Below are 23139 nucleotides of genomic sequence, written 5' to 3'. Positions count from 1 at the left end.
AATTTGATGGCTAAAACTAAAGTGGGTACATTTTGTTTAGACGACAAATCTTTTCAGAGCCTGGTAATGTTTCTATGTAACAAAAACAAACATTTTTTTCCACCGTCTCTTGTGTCTGACTGAAATTAATAATACAAATGGGTTAACACTATTGTAACGCTTAATTTGAAAATCCAAAATGCTGCACATTTTTGTGTGCTCTTGTTGTACATGTATCCACTAAACTAAACACAGTGGACAAGCGCTCATATGACCTTAGCAGTTGCGAGCGCCGTAAAACCTTATACTATACTATACTAAACTAAACACAAAAGCGCGAGTTGATTAAATTGGGCAGGGTAAAAAACAAAACAACCCCCCCCTCCCACCAAAACCAGAACAAACAGCAATGCTGTGATTGAGTATTTTCTATTATATAAAAAAAAAATCCTAATTGCCTCATTTCTGTGCTGGGTCGCGTCACGCTTTTCTCAAGGCCGTGAGTACACGTAGCGAGTACACGTAGCAGTAATGGAGTATGCTGTCCAGCACGTGCGTCCTTGGTGGTAGCATGACCTAAAAAAAATAATAATGATAATCATTATAATAAAAATACTAACGGCATTAACGGCAAAAATAATTAGATTTTTAGAAATATATAATGAGATAATAGTAATTTACGAGGATACCCGATATTGAAATGTCCACATGATATTGTTTGGATTTTTTGTTTGTTTTTATTTCTTGTTTTGGCCTCTGTTGGGAGGGACAGTGCAATGGCTATTAGTTCCAGCATATTTGAAGTTGTGAAAGTAAATTGTAGGTGTATTATTTATTTATATTGCCTGCAAGTACTGTGGCATTCGACAGTACTCTCGTTTTAAATGGGTTGTTTGCGGGTGCTCTAATGTGGTTTGTTCCTTAATTCCTATCCTACTTCTACCGTCCGTATCTCTTTCCTTTCTTTATAGTTATGCTACTCTCAAGTAGTAAGACCTCTAATCTTCGGCTCGTATATTATTATGTTCTATTAGTAATGTGAGTGTTGTAAAACTCTTTTAAAAAACACCCTACCCCCCCTACAAAAAAGGAGAAAAAACAAAAACAAAACCTCGACAAAAAAACCCCCCAACAACCAACAAACAAACAACGCATCTCATTTGTTCTCCGCTGCTGTCTCTATCTCCCTGTTTTTTTTTCTTTGGGCACCAAACACACACACACACACATACACACACACACACACACACACACACACACACACACACACACACACACACACACACACACACACACAGAGACATACACACAAACGCACACACAAACGCACTCTTTCACCGGGAGCTATCCAAAATGATGGCCGGGGTTGACTAATAGACGTGCTATGTATAGTGGACGCAGAACGCGTGGGTGGACTTTCCAGTTTGGTGCCATGCCGTGCACTGGTCACTGGTCGCAAGTCATAGTGGGAAGTCATGGGAACTCTCCGCGATGATTACACTGCTGTGGCAGTGGGTTGTAGCTACTTTTCAGTGCAGAATGGACATGAGACATAATATAATATCATGAATTAGGAGAATTCTTTTTTGGAGCCGTGACTTCAAAGTTCCATTTGGACCCTTAACTTCAAAGTTTCATTTGGACCAGTGAAAGTGGGGTTGCTTAATTTTGGACCTGCTGTATTCGCAGATTTCTTCCTTTATTTTTGGCGCGTATTATGACCTTATTGTGTTGCAAGTGCCGTGAAACTTCTACCAAATGAAACCTTTAATTTTCAAATCGATTTTCCGAGTTGCCTCTTCAGTTCGCCAAAATGCAGTCTCTCGGAACAGTTTGTTGTCAGATAAATGAGCGATTCTGAAGGTCTGCCGTGTAATAATTTGTCTCCCCGTGCCCACTTTGGGAAAGTGAAAGTAAGACTTCCAGCTATTTTGATATCATTACACAGCTCAGTGAAGATTTCTTTTCTTTGCCCCCCATTTGAAGCACCGTTGAAAAATTACATAGTGCAGTGGGTGCAGGCGATAGCAGCTATCCCCTACTAGGTAAGTGCAGTGCAGTACCGTTCTGAGCAGTGCAGGGCCGTTCAAAGCAGTGCCGTATGTAATTACAGCTATCCTCTACTTGTGTTAGGGAAGTGCAGTGCAGTGGGTGCATGTAATGGCAACTATCCACTTATAAAGAAATGCACTGCAGTGCAGTTGGTGCAGGTAATGGCAACTATCCTCTAATAGAAAAGGGCAGTGCAGTGCAGGTAATGGCAACTATCCTTTATGTGTGATAGGGAAGTGCAGTGCAGTGGATGCAGTTAATGACAATTATTCACTAATTGGGAGGTGCAGTGCAGTGCAGTAGGTAATGGCAACTATCCTGTACATGTGATAGGGAAGTGCAGTGAAGTGGGTACAGGTTATGGCAATTGTTCAATGATAGGGAAGTGCAGTGCAGTGCAGTGCAGTGGGTGCAGATAATGGCAACTGTCAGGACTGTGACGTCGGCTAAAGAAGTGCACGCGCTCACCATCCACCAAGATTGACAGCCAGCTCTCGGAACTTTCCCCGCCGTGGTGATGTTCAGTGGGTCATGGTAGTGTGAATGAAATACTTTCTGGTTTGTACAGCAAAGTGGGCATGTACAGTGAGCCCACCGAGAGTGCCAGACGGTATGACTGTCGGTTCGCACCCCGCCCGGGCCCGGTGAGAGGAGAGTGCAGCAAAGACTATGTTGTCGATAGCTTCTGTGTGGGATGGCCTCAATACTCGCTGGCGCACTGTAGCTTCTTTGCAGGTTTGGCGCTGTCTGTCTGAGCAGTTGTACAAGCCAAAAGCGATCTGTCCTAGGACACACATATTTCTAGCATTTGAAGAATCTTAATTTTTCTGTTACTCTTACTTCAGGATATTGTTTTTGTTGTTATCGATTCAGCAACTGCTGGGCTCTCGCCCTTCTGTCCAATGCCATGTAGTGATAACTGCAGCAAACCTATGCTCCATAGAGTGCGTTGTCAATGTAAGGTCTCGGAGGGAGAAGGGTAGTACTTCAAGATACATATGTATAAACAATCAGAAAGAACGCCAGCTCAGTGAGATATGAACAAATGAATACATGTTGAATTGTTCTGAGAAGTCCATAGTAGGTCTTTTATTTCATTCATTTTGATGTGTAGTGTGTTTATGTCTTTGACTAGTAATGTTGTTTGCGTACAGTTGAACCTGCTCTAATGACCACCTTTCCAAGACAATCATGGACTGGCTGGTTTCCACTTTCCACCTTGCATTTTTTCGTTATAATATGTGTTGTGATGTGGTGGAATCAGGCACTCGTAAATTTTTGGGCATATAGAGTCATTGGTATTATTTCAAAGCTTGTTAATCTGTCTTGAACATGGCGAAAAAAATAACAATCTATCTTGAATAGAATTTTAGATATTTGTGATTGAAGGAGGTGGGGGTTGCCTGGTGTGAGAAGCAAAACTAGTGAAAAAAAGGCTGTCAGAGTTTGGTGACTTCCGAAGCTTGAGTGTACTTGGAAATAGGAAATTTACGTTTTGCATCTTTAATCAATGTTTTCCAGTAACATCCACTCAGAAATTGTTTTTAAAAGGACATCAAAAGTTTGGAGCCAAAAAAAGGAAAAAAAAAATTCCAAACGCCCAGGAAAATGCCAATTTCTTTGATTTCAATTTTTTGACGTGCGCCTTGTTTCACCACGCTGTTTCACATATATGACACTGTCCAAGAGGATCACCTTTCTTTTATGACCATTTTTCTCCTTGACAATGAGAAGTCGTCTTGGACCAATTTGACTGAATATTTGAACAACACTTACTGTTTGCTATGTATGATTGCAAGGGTGATCAAGTACTTGGGAGACAACTTATTTTGGGGTAAGAAGGATGTCAAATTGCAAGAGTTAAGTGTGACTCGTGTGATACTTATGATAGTTTTTGTATGTTTGTTGTTCGTTGTATGTCGAACCTTATACGATATGACTAGATAATTAACGCACTCCCCCCCATCTTCTCTTTTTTTATCATCTTTTCCAGTGTCTGGTGGCAGCATGTTCGAGCCCCACAGTGGTCTCTACAGCAGCCATCACACATCCAACCTGCTGTCTGCTGAGACAAGGATGTCCCCTCCTCTCCCACCGCGCGTATACAAGCCGTGTGTGGTGTGCAATGACAAGAGCTCGGGCTATCACTATGGCGTCAGCTCCTGTGAAGGATGTAAAGTGAGTTGAAAATAATAATAATTGATAGTATTTGTATAGCGTAAATCCTTGCTCCACAGCATGCTCTATGCACTTCACAATCTATACTATATCCCTGCAGACCTGAGGAGAGCGTTCTGAAACAACCTCAACTTCCTGGGAAGCATACTGTGCAAGTGGCCATTTATAGTTCTGGACTTGGTTGGGTTTTCTTTTTTTTCTTTAGCTTAGTACTCTCTGGGTCATTGTGAGATATGTTCTCAGTTGTCTGGAGTAGTATTTTCTGTCTTCGGCAAAGCTGTGTTCAATGGGTGGTCAGCAGGTGCTCTGGTGTGGTTTTCCCCTTTTCCCTATTGCGACACCTGTTGTCCTTATCTCTCCTCCTTTTTGGTGTTTGTTACTCTCGTGTAACTCCTGTAATCTTTGGCACTTATATAACTTAATTGTGTTGCAAGTGCGTAAAACGCTTACTAAAACTTAAACAAAAAATCAGTGGGTGGTTGGTGGGCGCTCTGGTGTGATTTGCTCTTTATATTTGTTATACTAATGTAACAACTCTAATGTTCGGCACTTATATGACCTAATTGTGTTGCAAGTGCTGTAAAATGCATACTAAAACAAAAACAAAGCTGTGCTCCTACATTCGGCCAGTAGCGCATTGTTTCTTCGCAATAGAGTAGAGACAGTAGGTCTATACCAGAGTGGTGTTACAACTGGCTGCAGTGCTGTAATGTGTCTTCTGGACAGGTAGTCCTTAGAGTAGATTTGACTGTGGGGGCTCTCGTGGTCTAGAGGTTAAGGTGTTGGCCTCTCATTCAATAGGTCCTGGTTTCGAATCCTAAAATTTTCTCATTTCACATCCTTTCCTGTTCTCTAACAATGTTCTGTAGTCTGCTTTCATCTCCACTTTTTGCCCCCACCCCTCACCTCCTTTGCCTCCTCTTCTGGGCTCCTGACTCTTTCTGCAGCCTTTCTACTGCTTCTCCTTGGCGTCCTTCTTACTGCTGTCTTTCAGCTACACCCCTGATCTTATGGTATGTAAGATCTACACCTAGCCTTCTCGGACTTCAGCGAAAAATCTCGGAGGCCCCTTGTGCATGCCATGCACGTTAAAGATCCCTTGGTGGTCCAAATTCAATGAGAGTAGGCTTAGCCGCCACCTGAGCAAAATTCAAATATCCTACCAACTGAAAAATGTTTAGTGTGTCCTGCACGCTCATATGACCTTATGCAGTTGCAAGTGCCGTAAAACACTTACAAAAGAAAAATTTTGAAAAAAGATTTGACTGGACGTCTTATTCTTCCTCTAGGGCTTCTTTCGACGGAGTGTTCAGAAAAACATGCAGTATACCTGTCACAAGGACAAGAACTGCGTGATCAACAAAGTAACCAGAAACCGGTGCCAGTATTGTCGGCTGCAGAAATGCATCATCATGGGCATGTCCAAGGAAGGTAAGCATCTGCTTTAAGAACTTTGATATTTTATAAGGGATTCGGTTTGTTGTTTTGTTTTTTATGGAAAGTTTAGCAATCATACTTCTTTGAATACATTTTAAAAAATTGAACCTCTGGCTAGGCTGTGATCTGAATATTCTTTTGTCTTCGTGAGTTAAAGGGGCATGCAGATGGAACAGAGTAAAGTAAACAGGGATCATTTAGGAAAAGTTGGTGTTTTTATTCTTCACAGGTTTGAGTCTGTGTTGTCTCTCACTGTTTTCTCCTGTATGAAATTTCTCTCAGTGCTTTTGTCTTGTATAAATCATAATGAAAAGTATTTTAAACTGCTGCTCTTATTTTTAAGTTTTTTATGGATTAAAATGATCTTTTAAAAGTTCAAATAATAGTTGAAAGGGATGTCTCTTCCTCTTCATTTCCCCTCCTCCCAACACCTCCCGAGGATGTTGGTAAGGGAAAATTTTTAACTACTTAAAGTCTGTATTCTATCCTGTCTCACTGATCTTGCTTGTTTCCCTCTGTAGCTGTGCGCAATGACAGGCACAAAAAGCGCAAACAAAAACCAGAGAGCACATCAGGCTTGTCGGAAGAGCTGACTGAAGATGATCAAATGCTCATTCAGGTAGACAGTTTTGTTAGATAGTTATATTTACCAGATATCATCAGATAAGTTCTCTCAGGTATCATCAGATCAGTTGTATATATATCATATATCATTTTCTAGAACATGCACCTTTTTGTTTGAAAAAATCAAGGTTTTAAAGTCGCCCTGCGCCTTATCTACGAGATATTGGACTTGAAAAAAATACCAGTTGGAGTTGACCAAGGGAACAAACTCTGTGGGTCAGACAATCTGTAAAGTATGTTTTAAGTCGGGTTTGTAAATAAGCTTAAAAAGAATTTGGAAGTGTTCTTTATATTAATGAAAATCCACTTACAAAGCTGATGGTGCTTGCTGTGAAATTCTTGTTGCACCTTATCCGATGAAAATATGTGAGGCACGGCAGTGAAATCGGGCACTTGTCAAAACAATGAAAGTGAAGGAACCAGCATTTTTCTGCTGGTGTGGCAATTTTTATCGATTTTTTTTGGGCCCAACTTTTTTTAATGTCCTTTAAAAAATTAATTTCTGTGTGTATTTTACTGAAAAGTGTTGATTAACCTCGTCCATAAGCCCTGGGGTCATTTTGTACCCCCGGGGTTTTATTCTTCACATTTTAGAATACTAAATATAAATTATGGGTCAAAATGCCCCCCAATGACCCCCCAGATTTTTTTTACTTGGTCAAGCATTTTGATTGGTCTATCTCTGTCAGAGACGTCTCTGGATTGATACTGCAGCCGAAAACAGGTCTCTTTTTATAGAGAGTTCGTTCATTAAATGAAGAACTATCAAAATAGATTGACTTGTTTTGATTTAATGACCCATTTTTTGATATTTAAAAAAAAGAGTCAGTGCCAAAAAAAGGGGCCCGGCGTAGTGGGTTTACCCCCCACGGAGATAAAGAGTTCATAATATAAAAGTTTGATAATTTTTTTTATTACTTATGTTTATTGATAATTTTAATGCTTACTAATGTTTATTAAAATTCTTATCTTTATTGATGTTTATTGAGAATTTTAATTCTTACTAATGTTTATTAAAATTATTATCTTTATTGATGTTTATTGATAATTGTAATGGTTACTGATGTTTATGGATAATTGTAATTGTTACTGATGTTTATGGATAATTGTAATTGTTACTGATGTTTATGGATAATTGTAATGGTTACTTATGTTTATTGATAATTTTAATGTTTACTAATGTTTATTAAAATTCCTCTCAGGAGGTCCTGGATGCTCATAGGGACACGACTCCCAACAGTCAAAATGGTGCTACATTGCCATTCAGCAGCGCGACGGCAGACTTGGTTGGGACGACGACAACAGCAGCTACAACTACACCTTCTAAAGCTACCTCAACCTCTGTGAGTCCGAAGTTCCTGACACATTAAGCTAACCTCCCTTCCCTCCAGGGCAGTGCAACCGACTGAAGAGTTTTTAGGCCATTCCCAAAGGAGGGATATGAACATGTTCTTATGCACAGTAGAACTGTAAATGGGCTGATTTAACAAAATCAGGCTCATACTGTGCCGAAACAACATAGGGGGAACTGCTGCTTTTTCTTTCCTGATCCTTACTATCATCATTTCCTCTACTTCTTTCGTATGTTTGTCACTGTCTTGTGGACTGTTATTTCTGGGGTGCCTTGATAGTGGAGGCAGACTTTGTGCTGTTGAGGCGAGAGAGAGGTGAGCAGAGGTAAGCCTGATTCCTCGTTTGGACTTCTCTATTGACGTCCACTCCTTAGGGCTCATACCAATCCTGCATTTTTGGCCGTTCCGAGTTACTAAAACCATGAGATCAGAATCCGAATGTTTTATCTGTTTTATCAAAATTGTAAGATTATTCGGAGTCGTTATCAAGATATTCTCAGAATTGCTTTAGAAAAAGCTTGATCGTATTGTGAAACTCAAAATTTTAAACTCAAAATTTCTCTAACTAGGTATTGATTGAACTAAGCATATAGAATTTTGTTATTAATTCTAGGGTGGCAATACATTTACAGCAGTTCCCTCCAGGTATTTGTCTTTTTAAAACCAATTGGTGCCAAAGAGAGAAGGACCGTGAGCTGCCTGGATCGAGACGCAACCAAAAATATATGTGATTGATCTCTTTATATCTTTTTATAAAAATGTCATTTTGATAAATGCTCAGGTATTGGCACCTGAGGAAAGGCGTCACAGGAATTTTATCATTAAACAAAAATAATGTGAAGGATGTTTTATTGATTTGTAGTGTTGCAAAAATAGTGAAGTGCATTTATATACCATTAAATATGCCTGTTGGGTGTCGCTAAGTCTTCAACAATGAATATTTTTTTTTTTTCGTTTTTAGGAATCCAGATCTGATGATGAAAGTTCTGGTTCTTCCGGTGTCTTTTTATGGGAAAAAATCACAGAGCTTTCATCTGCCGGCATTGTGTTGATTGTGGACTTTGCTAAGAAAATTCCCGGTTTCTTGTCATTATCTACATCTGATCAGATTACTCTTCTTAAGGCAGCTTGCTTAGAAATTATGGTAGGTCATTTTTCTCTTGTGCTGTACATTGTGCTTATTTGTGTTCATATGTGTGTTCATGTGTAATTGTGTGTGTGTGTGTGTGTGTGTGAATGTGTGTGTAGGTGTGTGTATGTTTGTGTGTGTAGGTGGGAGGGTATGTGTGTGTAGGTGTGTATGTGTGCGTGTGTGTGTGTATGTGTGTGTGTGTGTGTGTGTGTGTGTGTGTGTGTGTGTGTGTGTGTGTCTGTATGTGCTCAGGTGCATATGTGAAGTCTGGTTTTCACCTCGCTAGTGTTAGGAAATGGAACCGCTCAGAAACTTGGCAGTCCATTTATCTTTGACAGTTGTAATTTTCTTTCAAACAGATTTTGTTTCATTGTCTTTTACCCAATTTTTTTTTTTCAAGGCTCAGAACAAGAAACTGTTTTGTAATATGGCATTGGTGATGTTTCTTTCACAAAAGTATTGTAACAAAATATAGAAAATGAAGAAAAAGAACAAGGAATAATGAGGGGAGAACCAATGTACATTTTGGTTTTAAGAAAAAAAAAGACTAGAAGAAAGTGATTTGATTCTATTATTTTAGAATATTAATAATCATGGGGACCACAAAATTGTTAATTTGAATTTCTGTATGAAGTGAGTTCTAGGATTGCATTTTCTGCATTGATGATGGTATAAAAACATTTGGGATTTTTTTTTTTCATTTCTACAAGGTCCTATTCAGGACAGGAAGAGGGCAGAAGGGGAGGAGGGTATAACAGACTCACTGTATCCACACAGAAGATTTGACCACTCTAATGGTCAAGTTGTGTACTTATACTTCTGTGTTTGAGATTTTGACCTATGTATAGTGTCACAATTGTTTCACCCCTCATTTTTTTTCTTCTTTACTATTTAAGTTAAATACTGTACTCCACCTTTAAGATAACTTATGTATTTGTGGTAGGGTGTTTGTTTTTGCTTAAAAATTACCCCCAAAAAATCAAGACACCTTCTACTAAAGGTATAATGTTGATTAGTTTGGAAAGATTCATCTCTGGTTTCCGTCCCTATCCCCAGATTTTACGGATTAGCATCAGGTATGAGATGGATACGGACACTATGCAGTTTCCCAGTGGTTTAGCCTTGACTCGAGAGCAGCTGCAGAAAGGTGGCTTTGGGCCGCTGACCTCCACTATCTTCTCCTTCGCAGCGTCCCTCAAGCGCATGGATTGTGATGAGACTGAATATGCCATGCTTTCTTCTATATGCTTAATTAGTGGTGGTAAGTTGGGCAGTTCAGTATGATCGAGTGCTCTTTTAGTTATGTGGTTTGTTGTAATCTTTTTTACATGTTGTATATCATTATTAAAATTTAAGATATACTAGATGTCAGTATATTATTTCTAAGTAGAATTTTTTCCAATGAAAATGGCATTGCAGTGTGCAATTTTTGATTTTGCTTTTCATGCCTTTGAATTTTAACAAGGTATTTTTTTTTTCATCAGCACCATTTATTAGCTTAGAAATTAAGAAATTTTGCTTTATACAATTCTTAAGTCTTGTACCTTTGGTGGTTTATTTCTTCTTCTTCTTGTTTTGTTTTAAAATATCTACTGTAGTCATTCAGATTAGATGGCAACGAGCTTGAGACTCCCAGTAAATAGTGTTTAAAAAAAATTTTAATGACTGTTTTTAACTATTAATGTTTTACTGCGAATTTTTTTACTTAACAATCCTGACATGCAAAGTCTAAACAAGACGAGCTGTGAACCAATGTAAAAATACCTAACTTGTATTCTGCAAACTCTGTAGTTGCGAGGGCTGTAAAGCTTACAAAAACAAAACATAAAATAAACAACACCCCCCCCCCAAAAAAAAAATTTCATGAGTAACATTTGTGAGGCATTCTGACAAAATTAGTTACCTCTCGTAATCCACAAATGGAGATACTGGCCAAAATTCGACACTAGGGTCAAATTTGTAGATTTTCTATTGATGCTATATTCTTTAACTATAACCCGTCATTTGTTATTCTATACTTATGAATTGTAAAAACTCACCTATAAGCATGATGTGTCTATTTCCATAAAGCTTGAATTCAAGGAGTAACTCATTTGTGTCACGACGTGGAGGAATCAGGCTCTCGTCAAAATAATAAAATCGAAGAAAACAGCAGTTTTCTCCCTGCTTAACAATTTTTATCAAATTTTTGTTTTTGGTCTCAACACCTTTTATGTCCATTTACGAACACATTCCTTTTAGGATTTTACCGAAAACGTTGATTAAACGCACAAAAAATATAAATTTACAGTTTCCATGGACTCTCCAGCTTTGGAATTTACCAAGCTTTGGCGGCCATTTTCTCACTAATTTTACCTTTTAAACCAGGCGACCCCCACCTCCTTCAATCCAAAATATCTCCACTTCTATTGAAGATGGAAGGGTAATTTTTTCATTGAAAGCAAGACAAATGAACAAGCTTTATGATGATACCAGTAACTCAATATGCCCAAAAATTGACGAGAGCCTGATTCCACCACACTGCCTCACATTTTGTCAGCACACTTCACATGTTTGTTTGTTTTCACCCCACAGACCGCTCAGGCCTCCAGGACACGGAAAAAATCGAGCAGATGCAGGAGCCACTTTTAGAAGCTCTGAAACACTATATCCGCTCTCGGCGACCAGACCAACGGCACATCTTTGCCAAGATGCTCATGACACTCACCGACCTGCGCAGCATTAGTGTCAAAGGTCAGTACAGATCGTCTTATTTAGCTGTTTAGCGTTTTTGTGTCTCTGTGAGTTCCTGGAGTGGAATCCATTTGAAATAAACTTCTTCAAAGGAAAGTTTAGGTTTTAGTTTGAGGTTTAGGGCATTTGCAATACAATTAAGTCATGCGAATGCCTAAGATTAGAGGTGTTATTAGAAAGTAATGTACATAAAAAGAAGAAGAAGAGATGAGAACAATTGACTAACCACCTTCAAATAAAATTTGGACAGAGGTTCTGAAACTTAGTACCATGCAACCCCTCTTCCAGGATTCTTAATATCTGTTATTAATGATTAACAGAGGTGAAGGAACATTCTTGAAGTGACCACAACCCCAACAAATCCTTATCTCCGGCAAGCTGCTTCCGGTTGCTCGCAGTCAAAATGGCTGTGCAGGTGAGCTGCTGACAGCGGCTCGGGCACATTCTTTTATGACAACTTCGATATCAAATTACTTTTTGCCGAAAACAGGTTTCTTTTATCAGGATTTCATTCATAAGATGAATAACTATTAAAATAGGTTCACTTGTTTTTATTTTACACTTTTCACCCGTGCAGCACACAGTGCGCAACATTTGGGTATCCCCATGGACCAGGATACAGGTGCGTTACACGCTATATCACACCGGCGCCGATCGGTGTCCCTTTAGGAAAAGGGATGGCTTCTTACTGTCGCTGATCGGCGTCCCGTGGGGGCAAAGTGTTGATGACCCATTTCGTAACGATTTTGTCATTTTTAGATTTAGTACCAAAACGGGCCCCGGCGTAGTGGGTTTACTCTCCTCGGAGGTAAAGAGTTAACAGAGGTAAAGGAACTGTCTTGAAGTGACCACAACCACAATAAATCCTCATCCCCGGCAAGCAGCTTCCAATGGCTTGCAGTCAGAACTGCTGTGCAGATGAACTGGTGGCAGCGGCCCGGCTCATTCCTTTACGACAACTTAGACGTCTTATTAGTTTTTGGTTATTGCAGAAAACAGGTCTTTGTCATCATGAGTTCTTTCACTTGATGAACTGTCAAATTAGGTTCCTGTGTTTTGATTTGATGACGTATATGTCACTTTTAGATTTCGTATCAAGAGAGGGCAACAGCGTTGTGGGTTTACTCCCTCCGGAGATAAAGAGTTAAAATCCATTGACCTCTGTTTAGGGTCATATCTCTCAGTTTGGGAACTACAGGAAGGGATCAGGCGCTTGTGAATTTTTGAGCATGTAGGGTTATTGGTATTTTCTGAAAGCTTATTTATTTGCCTTGCTTTCTGCGAAAAAAAAATTCCCATCTATCTTGAATAGAAGTCAAGTTTTTTTTAGATTGAAGGGGGTGAGGTCGTTTGATCTCAATGGTGACATTTATGAAAAAATGACCACCAAAATTTGGTAACTCCAAAAGAGAAAGAGTCCTTGAAAACTGAAAAATGACATAATTTGTGCCTTTAGTCTACGTTTTACAGTAAATTCACTTCAGAAATGTGTTTTTATATGGACTTAAAAGGGATTGAGTCAAAAAACAAAATATCTATGAAAAATGCCAAACTGGCGGAAAAGTGCCTGTTTTTCCAGTTTCAATATTTTGACGAACACCTGATTTCATCACGCTGCCTCACATTTGCATTCCCTTACTCTGAATCACTGGTGGTAACATCTGTGTACTTTTGAACTAGTGTTAAGCATTCCCGCAGCTAGTTACATAGTGTGGGCAGACCGAGCGCAGTTCCAGCCACTGATGTTCAATCAGTGTGCTCGCCCACACATCTGAGGTTGACACTCGACCAGATTTGGTCCTATCAGATGCAGTGGTTCTGATAACAACAATAAATGTTGGCAGAAGTTTGCTGTGAGAAGGCTATTGTTTCTTACACTCTGTCAGTGGGCTATTTCAGGCTTCAATTGTTGGGTTACTTTAGGCTCAAAGCCTTTTAATACGCCAGGCTCAAATCATGAAGTTATTTTCAGCTCTTCTTACAAAGAACTAGTAGAAACCAGATTTGCTACTCATTCCTATCTCCTTACTGTTGCTTCCACATAGTGAGGAACATTTGGGAGAGTTTGTTGTAAATGGATTCCATTGTAGACAGGGAAAAAAAGAAACATTTTTGACTGATATTTTTACTATCTTGATAATTCTTTCTCTTATGTTATTCTAATGTATGAATTCCTGTTTCTTCATCTTATTAGTTTGAGAGTTTAAAGCTTATTGGTCTTTTAAAAACTTTTTCTTTCTTTTCTTTTTGAATGTGTTGATACACAGGTAATGTGTATAATCCCTGAGAGACTTTGTGATAATCTATAACGCAATCATTGAGAAAACTTTCAGGGTGTTATGTGCCTCCTTCTATTCAGCTCTTTCCTATTAGACCATTTCCGAACCTTTTTCATCGCCCTTGGGAAGTGTATCCTCTTGCTCGTTTGTCTTCATCCTAAAAATGTTCCTGTTCTGGAAGTTGAAAACTCTTTGTCTGCCGAGTAGATCTGTAATTGGATTTTTTTCAGTTTTATACTTCAACGTGTTTTCATATGATTTTCACCTTCTTAATACACTTTTAAGCTCTACTTTATACGCTTTCTCTCTCTGTGTCTGTCTCTGTCGCTCTCTTTCTCTGTCTGTCTGTCTGTCTGTCTGTCTGTCTGTCTGTCTGTCTGTCTGTCTGTCTGTCTGTCTGTCTGTCTGTCTGTCTGTCTGTCTGTCTGTCTGTCTGTCTGTCTGTCTCTCCATCTGTCTCTCTGTCTGTCTGTCTCTTTGTCTGTCTGTCTCCCTCTCTCTCTTTTTCTCTCTCTCTCTCTCACACACATACACACACACACACACACACACACACACACACACACACACACACACACACACAGGAACACACTCACACACACACACACACACACACACACACACACACACACACTCTCACACCCATACACACACACACATATTCACACTCATATACTCAAGAACACACTTACATACACATACAGATGCACATACACACAAAGAGATACACACACACACTCACACATTAATATACACATTAGCATACAGGCACAAACTCTCCCCCTCTGACTCATTGTTACAAGTTCAAACACACTCACTCGGACAACTCTGACATATACCAGTCATAATGCTGCTCTACATTTGTAGTTATAATACGAACTATATCTTATCGGCAATCTGTACTTTCTTACTTATGTCTATATTTGCTCACCACTTTTGATATTGTGCTTGGGGCTTTAGTGCGATTGATTCTTATTACACTTCTATCTTGGAAAGAAAGGTTATCGTAGGCTGGCCTTAGGAACTTGTCCTAATCTTTAATATTCTATTTTGTATTTTGGACATGTTCATGATGTCTAGCTTTTTCATGACTTTTGTTGTGTTAAAAATACAGGTTTGAAAGACAATCCAGTTGAAATCAGTTTGAAATCTCTGCTCTTTGGCAAAACCCCTAGATCTATATCTCAGAAAATAAAATCCAAAAGTTGTCAGAAGTTTGCTTTAGAACACTGTCAGGGGTAATGTATGTTTCTGGAAGGTCTGATCAGATGGTCTGAATCTGGCTTTATTTTTTTCAATGTTGGTCACATTGGCAAACTGGGACAGGCCTTATCTCTTTAGCCTAAAGAGACAAGATCACTGCTCTCCCAATATTTCATGAGAATATTCTGGGCATTGACTCATCCATCGTCAGAGACTCGTACCTGTCTCTTGTTATGCTTTGGAAGACAGAATGTTTGAATGGTTGAAATTTTTTTAATGTTGTAGTGAGATTAAGTGCAGGGAGCAGAACAAAATGGCAGTGCTTCTGAATTACCTTGACACTGTCAGGGTTAATGTGTCCTGGAATGAAGGTCTTACTTGTTGCTTGGCACACAATCTTGCTCTCGTATTTGACCTATCAACCCCATAGACTGCGTAATGTCCTGGTCTGCATCTATGTAGAATGGAATGTTCTTTTTTTTCCTTTATGCAATCCCACATTCTTTTTAATTCATATACATACCCAGGGATGACCAAGCAGAAAAATCTACATCTGTCATTCATCTGCGAACTCAATGAATAATTATATCAGGAGTCTAAAATTACAGTTCTTTGTTTGCTTAATCTGCATATGGCACAATGAGAACTTTCTCTTGACTAGACACCTGTCACTGTGTTTATTACTGTTATTGCTTATTCTGTCTGTTTGTGCTCCCTGTTTTTACAAAGCTGTTTTAAAACTTGTCTGCTGTAAATGACATTGACAAAATTTATGCATCGCACACTGACAAAAATTTAGCTCATGTAAAAAAAATTGTTTTTGTTTGTCCAACTACATTTGACACAAAATGGATAGGATGTTGTAGTCTAAGAGCTTACAGTCAATACTTACACACAGTACTGACTTGGGAGTAAAAGATAGTGGACCTGACCGACCAACATAATTGGCATGGGGTCAGAATTTTTTTACAGAACACGAACACCCTGTATTGCTGAACTATTGACAATGATTTTGGTAGATATATTGAATAATAAGTGTAATAACCATTACAATTATATTTCGGCTTTTTGGATTTTCATATAAGGGTAGGCTTAAGGGGATGGATTGATTAAATCATAAAAATCTTCTAAATTGAGATGAACTGTAATTAAAGGAATTTTGGCACTACGTCTGTATGGTTTTGGACTAAAAGCTTGTGTGTTAACTGTTCTGACTGCAGCTGACTGCAAAACTGGAATATTTAGGGCATCTGGAAACTGGATGGTTGAGAGGGTTGAGGATGGGGGGGGGGGGGGGGGGGGGGGGGGGGGGGGGGGGGGTTGGGAGGGGAAGGTAGGGGCGAAACTGGCGGTTGATTCTTTCCCTTTACTCTTCTACTGTAGTGTGAGTCTGTCTTGCCTTTTCTTTGATTTAAAAAGCTATTGTCTACATACATGTCTTTCTCTAATCCGAGATCAAATGTCCATGTATCAAATACGGATAACTGATGAACTGAGGAACTATGTAGAAAGATATGTTACTCTTGTCTTATTCTTGACATACATCATATTAACAGCATCATGATGCTCTTTCAATTTTCTCCCTCCCCCCTCCCCATCGCACATGAAAACACACACACAGATGCACAAATGTTATATTTCCTTTGGTATATTGTGTCTGCTGCCTCTTCCAGTCCACCTCCTTGCTTTATTGGCTTTAACCAGATGCTCCGCCTCCAAAATGATTCATTAGATAGCCAACAGACCTATTCTCATTTAAGTCAATGGAATATTTTCTATTTCCATTCTTGGATAAGTCAATGTTGTTCTTGTAGTCTCTTCTGAATAGATTTCTGTGAGTAGGTGGTGTGCAGTGTCAATGTTGTCACCCCCATCCCTTTCCTTTAGAAATGTTACAGAAGTAGAATACAGCTTTAAGCTTTGTTGTTCTTTTCTTCTTATTTTTTTGGTCCTAAGAAGAATTTTTTCCCCGTAGATATAGATTTGCATTTTATTGTATGTGTGCGTGTTGTGAGCTTACCTGTGTCTTCTTTTTTCTTTTAGTTCTTTCTGCTTTTTTATTTGGGTTCTTGTCTTCATTTTACATGAGCATGGCATTTGTCATTTGTGTTCGTTTGATGAAACTGGTAGGCAAGTAGGTGGATGGGAATGGGGGACAGTGGAGAAATCAGGCAAAAAAAAAGGAATATGAAACCAATGCAAAGTGGCCTATTCATTCTGGTGAAAATGGTGAAATGGCATTCATTCTGGAAACTAATCTCAGCCTCGAATGTTGAAGAGCTTGTGTACTCTTATTTTAATGTTTGAATTTGAGAAAGAAACACTCAATCTCCCCATATAAGTGAAAACATGATTTTAAAGTGGAAATTCATTATCCGCTTCTCTCTTCCAAAACCACGTGTGACTATCGCCATGCCCTGGAATCCATCATTGCAATTCCTATAGTCAGCTCTGATGTTTTGCTCTTGTGCGTCTGTAGCTGGTGTCTTTACTGTAGTAGCTTTATTGCAGGCGAGCTTCTGCTTGGTGTAGGCACACATTTTTGTTTTTTTGCTGAAAAAAAAAAATTTATTCCTTTCACATGAAGAAATGATTCGTATATTGGCTAAGCATAGCACAGTATATAAAGTGCAGTTGCTTCCTAAAGACTCTTGGTGCAAAGAAAAAAACTGAAAAGTTCTCATGCATGCACGTGATTCATTCAGTTACCTTTTCCTACCATAGTTGCAGAACTTCAAACTGCTGATCATTCAGAGGCTGTGCTTAGTCAATGAAGCAACCAAGGCTTATGTTTAGAGTTTTTATACAGAATGTCAGTCAGCTGATTGCAAATTTGGAAGAAACTTTTAAGAATCTCATAGTACGGAGCGGTCTTTCTGAAAATTAGCCTTAAAAACCCTCTCATTTGTAAGTTTTACTTCAAAAGCTGATATTTGAAACATTTCCAACAATTTCTAAGAAATCAAAAAAGCAGAAACAAATTAACTGAAGCCTTGGTTGCTGGAAAGATTGCTGGTTACTATTTTTTTTGGTTCAATTTATTACCCTTTGGTTGCCACTTGCTTTGCTTGGCTTCATATTGCTTTTTGTTGTTCTGTGTGCCTTAGGTGAGAAGCAGATGTCTCCGTATGCCCTGGACTGCCTGCGTGACCTGCTGGCCCCGCCCAGCTCTCCCACTCAAGCTCTAGCCAGTCCCGACTACGGCGGCTTTCCACCTGTGAGCGCGGCTCATTGCATGAGAAGCCGCTCTGAAACCGTTACTTCTGCCAGCATGGCGCCTGAATTAGTGGAGCTCCGAACCCTAAACCCACAGTCGTCTACTTCCATGTCCATGTCTTGCTCTAGCTCTATGTCGTTTGATTCCGGTGCTCGGTCCGGGAGTGGTGGTGGTGGTGGTGGCAGTGCTGGTGAGGGGAACTTTTTACTGGGCTCTGAGACGGGAAGCAGTAGTCATCAACCCCCGGGGCTGGGTAGAAGCATGTCTACATCGGCTCTGCTGGGCCCAGATCTTGAGTCTGTTGTACCCGGTGATTTTATGTCAGACTCGACGCCTCCTTTAGTCAGATCTCAGTCTGGGGGCTCCGTACTTCCTGTCAATCCTTCGGAGATGCTGAGTTCTTCGCCGGCTTTTGGCAACGGGAGAGTCAGCAAGCAGAGCACCCTCTACTTGAACCGATTTCAACAACAGCAGCAGCAACTACCTCAACAAGACCAGGGCATGATGGAACCCTTGAAGGATGATGCCTCGTCTCTTGGAGCTCTGGAAGTGATTGTCAAATCTGTGAAACATCCATTCTCAGAACTGTCCACCTCGGTTTCCTCTATGTCACGGAGCCCAACGTCTGAAGGCACTAGTACTGGAGCCCAGCAGTCACCGGGGTTTTTGTCTGCTGGAGGAGGGCGACGCCCACATTTTTCAATGCCTTCTCCAGGGGAAGCTGGAGTTGGTGCAGGGATGCCGATGATGTACCCGCCACCCCTTGCCGCAGCCTCGTCAGCCGGACTCGCGTACCCTCCCAGTGGCTCCATGGACATTCTGTCGGGCTACTCGACAGAACAGCTTCTTTATGCGGCAAGGTCGTCAAATGAGCAGTACCTATCTCAGACTGCCCTCTTGGCTCGGGCTAGCATTGATTTCCATCCAGGTTTGACTCCATTGGCATCCTCCTCAACATCCTCCTCCCTCATCAACCAGAGTGCCCTATCTCGACTTGATGCTGCCACAGCTATGGGATCCTTGGGTCGTCTTGATGACATGAGTGCGATGGCGGAGGTGCGTCATCAGGAAGGGATGAGGCAGGACCCACGGGCCACAGAAGGCTACAGTTATCCGAGTGGTGGAAGCGGAGGCCTGATGCCACCTGTTGGCAAAGAGGAAATTAATCCAGTGGTTCCCATGTGGGTGACAGAAGCCAAGGAGGGAGGCCTTGTGTACAGGCCGGACCTACTGCTCAACCCACAACGCGTGCACCCTCTAGGAGCAGGTGGTTTTAGCTCAGCTCTGGCACGGTCTAGCGTGGATTCCACTTCTGATGACATGTCTGCGATTGGTTCCTCCTCAAAGGCTGATGGGTCTGATGATAATGAAGCTAAAAGCTCCTCCTTGTCCATCAGTCAGTTGATTGGAGGTGCCATGAAGATTGAGCCAGGAGAATGGATCAGCTATCCCGACAACCAGTAGAGAGAGCCCATAATCACTGTTTTTTTCTTGTTTTTATTAGTTATTTGAATGTTACTAGTTTACTCATTTTCCCTGTTGTTATGGTGTTGCTATTTTTGGATGACTTGCAGGCTGGGTTGTAGAAAGTGTGACCTGCAGTTGTTTCTAATGTTTGGGAGAGTATCATGACATATGAGCCGATGGTTTCAGGTTTTCCTTTTCACTAATAGTTTCTATAACGATATGAAATAGGCATGCCTTCAAATATTTAGTCTATTTATTGATAGATTTATTCTTTTGTAAGATTATGTTTCCCTAAGCATTTAGTTGTGTTTGAAATAGTCAAGAATGCTAGTCTTTTCGTGTTTAGTTTCTATTTAAGTTATTTTTGTTCTTTGCCTCTTGAGCTTATTTTGTAGATTACATATAAGACATACTCTCCATATACTGAAATAATTGATTAAAACTTTTTAAAAAAGAACCGTGTGACTATGGAAAAAATGGTAGTGGAAAGTGCAAAAAGAGAAACTTTTAACAGTGTCATAAGAAATACAAATTTTATCTTTGAATTAATGGAAGTCCATAATGGGCAACTTTGAGACGAGAAAATCACAAGGATGCAGTGGAATAGGAAAAATTGTTGAGAGACAGAGCTGAGATTGGTAACAATATATTTTATAGACTTGTAATGATTAAAGGCTGAGCTTACGAAGAGTGGTATTTAGGGAAAATAGAAGGTGAAGGTCAATTTTACATAATGCAGACCATGTATTTGATTGTTCTACAGTTTGAGAGTGTTTAAGAGCTGTTCGTTGCATTTGTAGTAGAAAATGTAGATGGTAAAGATTGGGGTATATATATATTATATATATATATATATATATATATATATATATATATATATATATATATATATATATATATATGTGTGTGTGTGTGTCCCGCGTGTGGAATCAGGCGCTCGTCAAGTTTTGGGCAGGTGGAGTTGTTCATAACATCTGAAAACTGATTTATTTGCCTTTCTATCAATTAAATAAATATCTATTTATCTTGAATAGAACTCAAGATATCTTCATTTGAATGAAGTGAGGTGGCCTTGTTTCAGGGGTGAACTTATCGAGAAAATGGCCGCCAACGTTTGGTAACTTCAATGGCTAAAGAGTTCTTGAAAACTAAAAAATGACTTATTTTGTGCCTTTAATCAATGTTTTTCACTGAAATTCACATGGAAATGTGTTTTTATATGGACATTAAAAAGGTTAAGCAGGCAATTTTGTTAATTTGACGAACACCTGATTTTACTGTGCTGCCTCACATATAGCATATATATAATATTATATATAAGTGTGTGTGCTGCATTGTGGTGAAATCAGGCGCTTGTCAAAATAATGGTATGGAAGAAATCAACCACTTTTTCGTCTGTTTGGCAATTTGTATTAAATTTTGCTTTCTTTTTGTTTTGTTTTTTTTTGGGGGAAGGGGGTGGGGATGTCCATCGCCTTTTATATTCATTTGAAAGCCCATTGATTTGTGAAATTTACTGAAAAATATTTATCTGAGGCACAAACAGTGTAATAAGTTTGTGCAGTTTGAGAACTTAGAAATTATTTACAAGCATTATTTTCTCTTTGTCTTAAAAGTGAAACACTCTCACGTCAGAAAAATCCTTGGCCAAACCTTGGATTTTATTTACGGGTTGATTAGGAGATTACCAGCTATTTATTGAATAACAGATTCATTATGGGTATGTGTAGGTACCACTACTTTTATTCAAGACACACTAAGTTAAAGAATGCAGTGACGTTAAAGAGATGGCAAGCTAAAAAAATAGGCCTACACTGGCCCTGTATAAGTTGGGGTTTTTTTCCCACGCAATAGCACCGTCACACTGACACTATATTTTTTCTTGGGAGTGGATTTTAAAACTTAAATCCTCCAATATCGCAAATTGGATCGAAATTGGTTGAACACAATTTTTTAAAATTCATTACTTATAACACTGTCATGGTGAAGACTATGTTCATTCATTTATGAAGCACAATAGTGCTGGCTGTTGCGTTGCTGAGAGGTTGCTCACAATGATATTTAGAGATTATTTTGTCATAGAACAGGCAGTTTAAAAAAACAAGCAGCCCATCATTTTGAAGTAAGGCACAAGTTGTGTAGAAAGTTGACAAAGTCATAGAAATTTTAGGTTGGAATCTCGTTTCCATTTGGTTTTCCTTTCTTTCTTTAAGTATTACCAATCGGCTTTACTTTTATGCCAGCTGTTTTAGGTTAAGTGTTATCTGAAAAAAAAAAAAAAAAAACTAAAAAAACCTGCAGTCACAAGTTCTTTACATTTCCGCTCTGCTTTTGAATTAAGAGAGAATGAGGAAGCAGTGAGTGTCATGTATTTTAAAGATTTTTCAGGCAATAGAAAACTAGATTGGCTCTCATGGTGCTAGTATATTTTCAGGTTCTGTTGACAGGTTGAACTTTTTGTCCATTTTGTTTGTTTGGTTTGTTTGTTTGACAGAACTGTGATGTGCTTGACTTGCATTCTTCTTGTTGTTATTATGGTAAATGCCTTCTGTTGATATTATATATATATTATAAATAGATATACACATATACATATTATATGAACATATACACTTGCTACTGTTGTTAATCAAAACTCAGGGGAACTTTTGATGTTCTTGTTGTTTGTTCTAAAAGTCACTTAAACTTTTATAGGCAATAATTAAGAGGATTTGTGGTGGTTTCCCATTACCAGTGACGCGTGAGTCTCTACAATGGGTGTCACCTCTCTGTTGTTCTTGTTTCATCTGCTCAGGGAACTCTGCTTGATATTATATGTTGTGTAAAGCCTTACGGGTACTTATTTCAAAGTACAGTCGAACCTGCCTTAACGGAAACCTGAGTAAAATGGAAACCTGTCTTAAAGGAATCACTCCACTCCACCCTTGATATATTCCTCTTTAATTACCAGTATAAAGCGGAAACCTGTCCAACGCGGAAACGGAAGGAAAAATCTCCTCCCCTGCGAAGGTTTTACTTGTCTAAGACGGAAAATGCTTTGCGCGCTCAGCCCTGATTTGAAACAAAACTTGCAAGTTGGTTCCGCTGGCTCTAAACTTACTGCCATGCTGCTGGGCGAGGAAGTGGAGTAGGGGTGCATTTTGGGGGTAGATGTTACCCCATGTATGTGAGCCCTGAGCGATGAAGATGGTCAGGGTGGTGTTGGTGTGAAATCTCACAAGTGCCAGTGAAAGTGCTCGAGTAGCAAGCCACAACGGAAACTTCCCTGGTTAGCCAGAAGCCAGAGGTGTGAAATTAGTTTGACCAATGCCTGCCACCCTGATCATAAGGCCAGCGGAGAAAAGAGTTCTTCGAATCATTGTTACATGGCAGTGAGGGGTGGCATTGTTTGACTGTGCTTGGTACACGGATGGGTGGTGCTAAGGTTGAAAGCACAGGAGATGTTCTAACGTTTCTGTTTTTAATAGGTCAAACAGTGATCCTATG

At 39.5% G+C, this 23139-nt stretch overlaps 1 protein-coding gene across 1 annotated transcript in view; it reads left to right on the top strand.

Annotated features, from left to right (window-relative positions):
* Positions 1 to 23139, top strand: part of LOC101846563 (retinoic acid receptor gamma) — a 53026-nt gene that overhangs the window by 13778 nt on the left and 16109 nt on the right. Inside the window, exons 3-9 of the mRNA XM_035968418.1 lie at positions 4025 to 4209; positions 5499 to 5640; positions 6168 to 6265; positions 7473 to 7613; positions 8584 to 8766; positions 9811 to 10015; positions 11329 to 11487. Of these exons, the coding sequence (XP_035824311.1) occupies positions 4025 to 4209; positions 5499 to 5640; positions 6168 to 6265; positions 7473 to 7613; positions 8584 to 8766; positions 9811 to 10015; positions 11329 to 11487 (1113 nt within the window). The remainder of the gene's footprint in view (positions 1 to 4024; positions 4210 to 5498; positions 5641 to 6167; positions 6266 to 7472; positions 7614 to 8583; positions 8767 to 9810; positions 10016 to 11328; positions 11488 to 23139) is intronic.

Source organism: Aplysia californica, unplaced genomic scaffold, assembly GCF_000002075.1.
Source record: "Aplysia californica isolate F4 #8 unplaced genomic scaffold, AplCal3.0 scaffold00058, whole genome shotgun sequence".
NCBI classification, from domain to species: domain Eukaryota; kingdom Metazoa; phylum Mollusca; class Gastropoda; order Aplysiida; family Aplysiidae; genus Aplysia; species Aplysia californica.
Note: the sequence above shows the minus strand (reverse complement) of the source record. Positions and strands in the feature narration are given on the sequence as shown.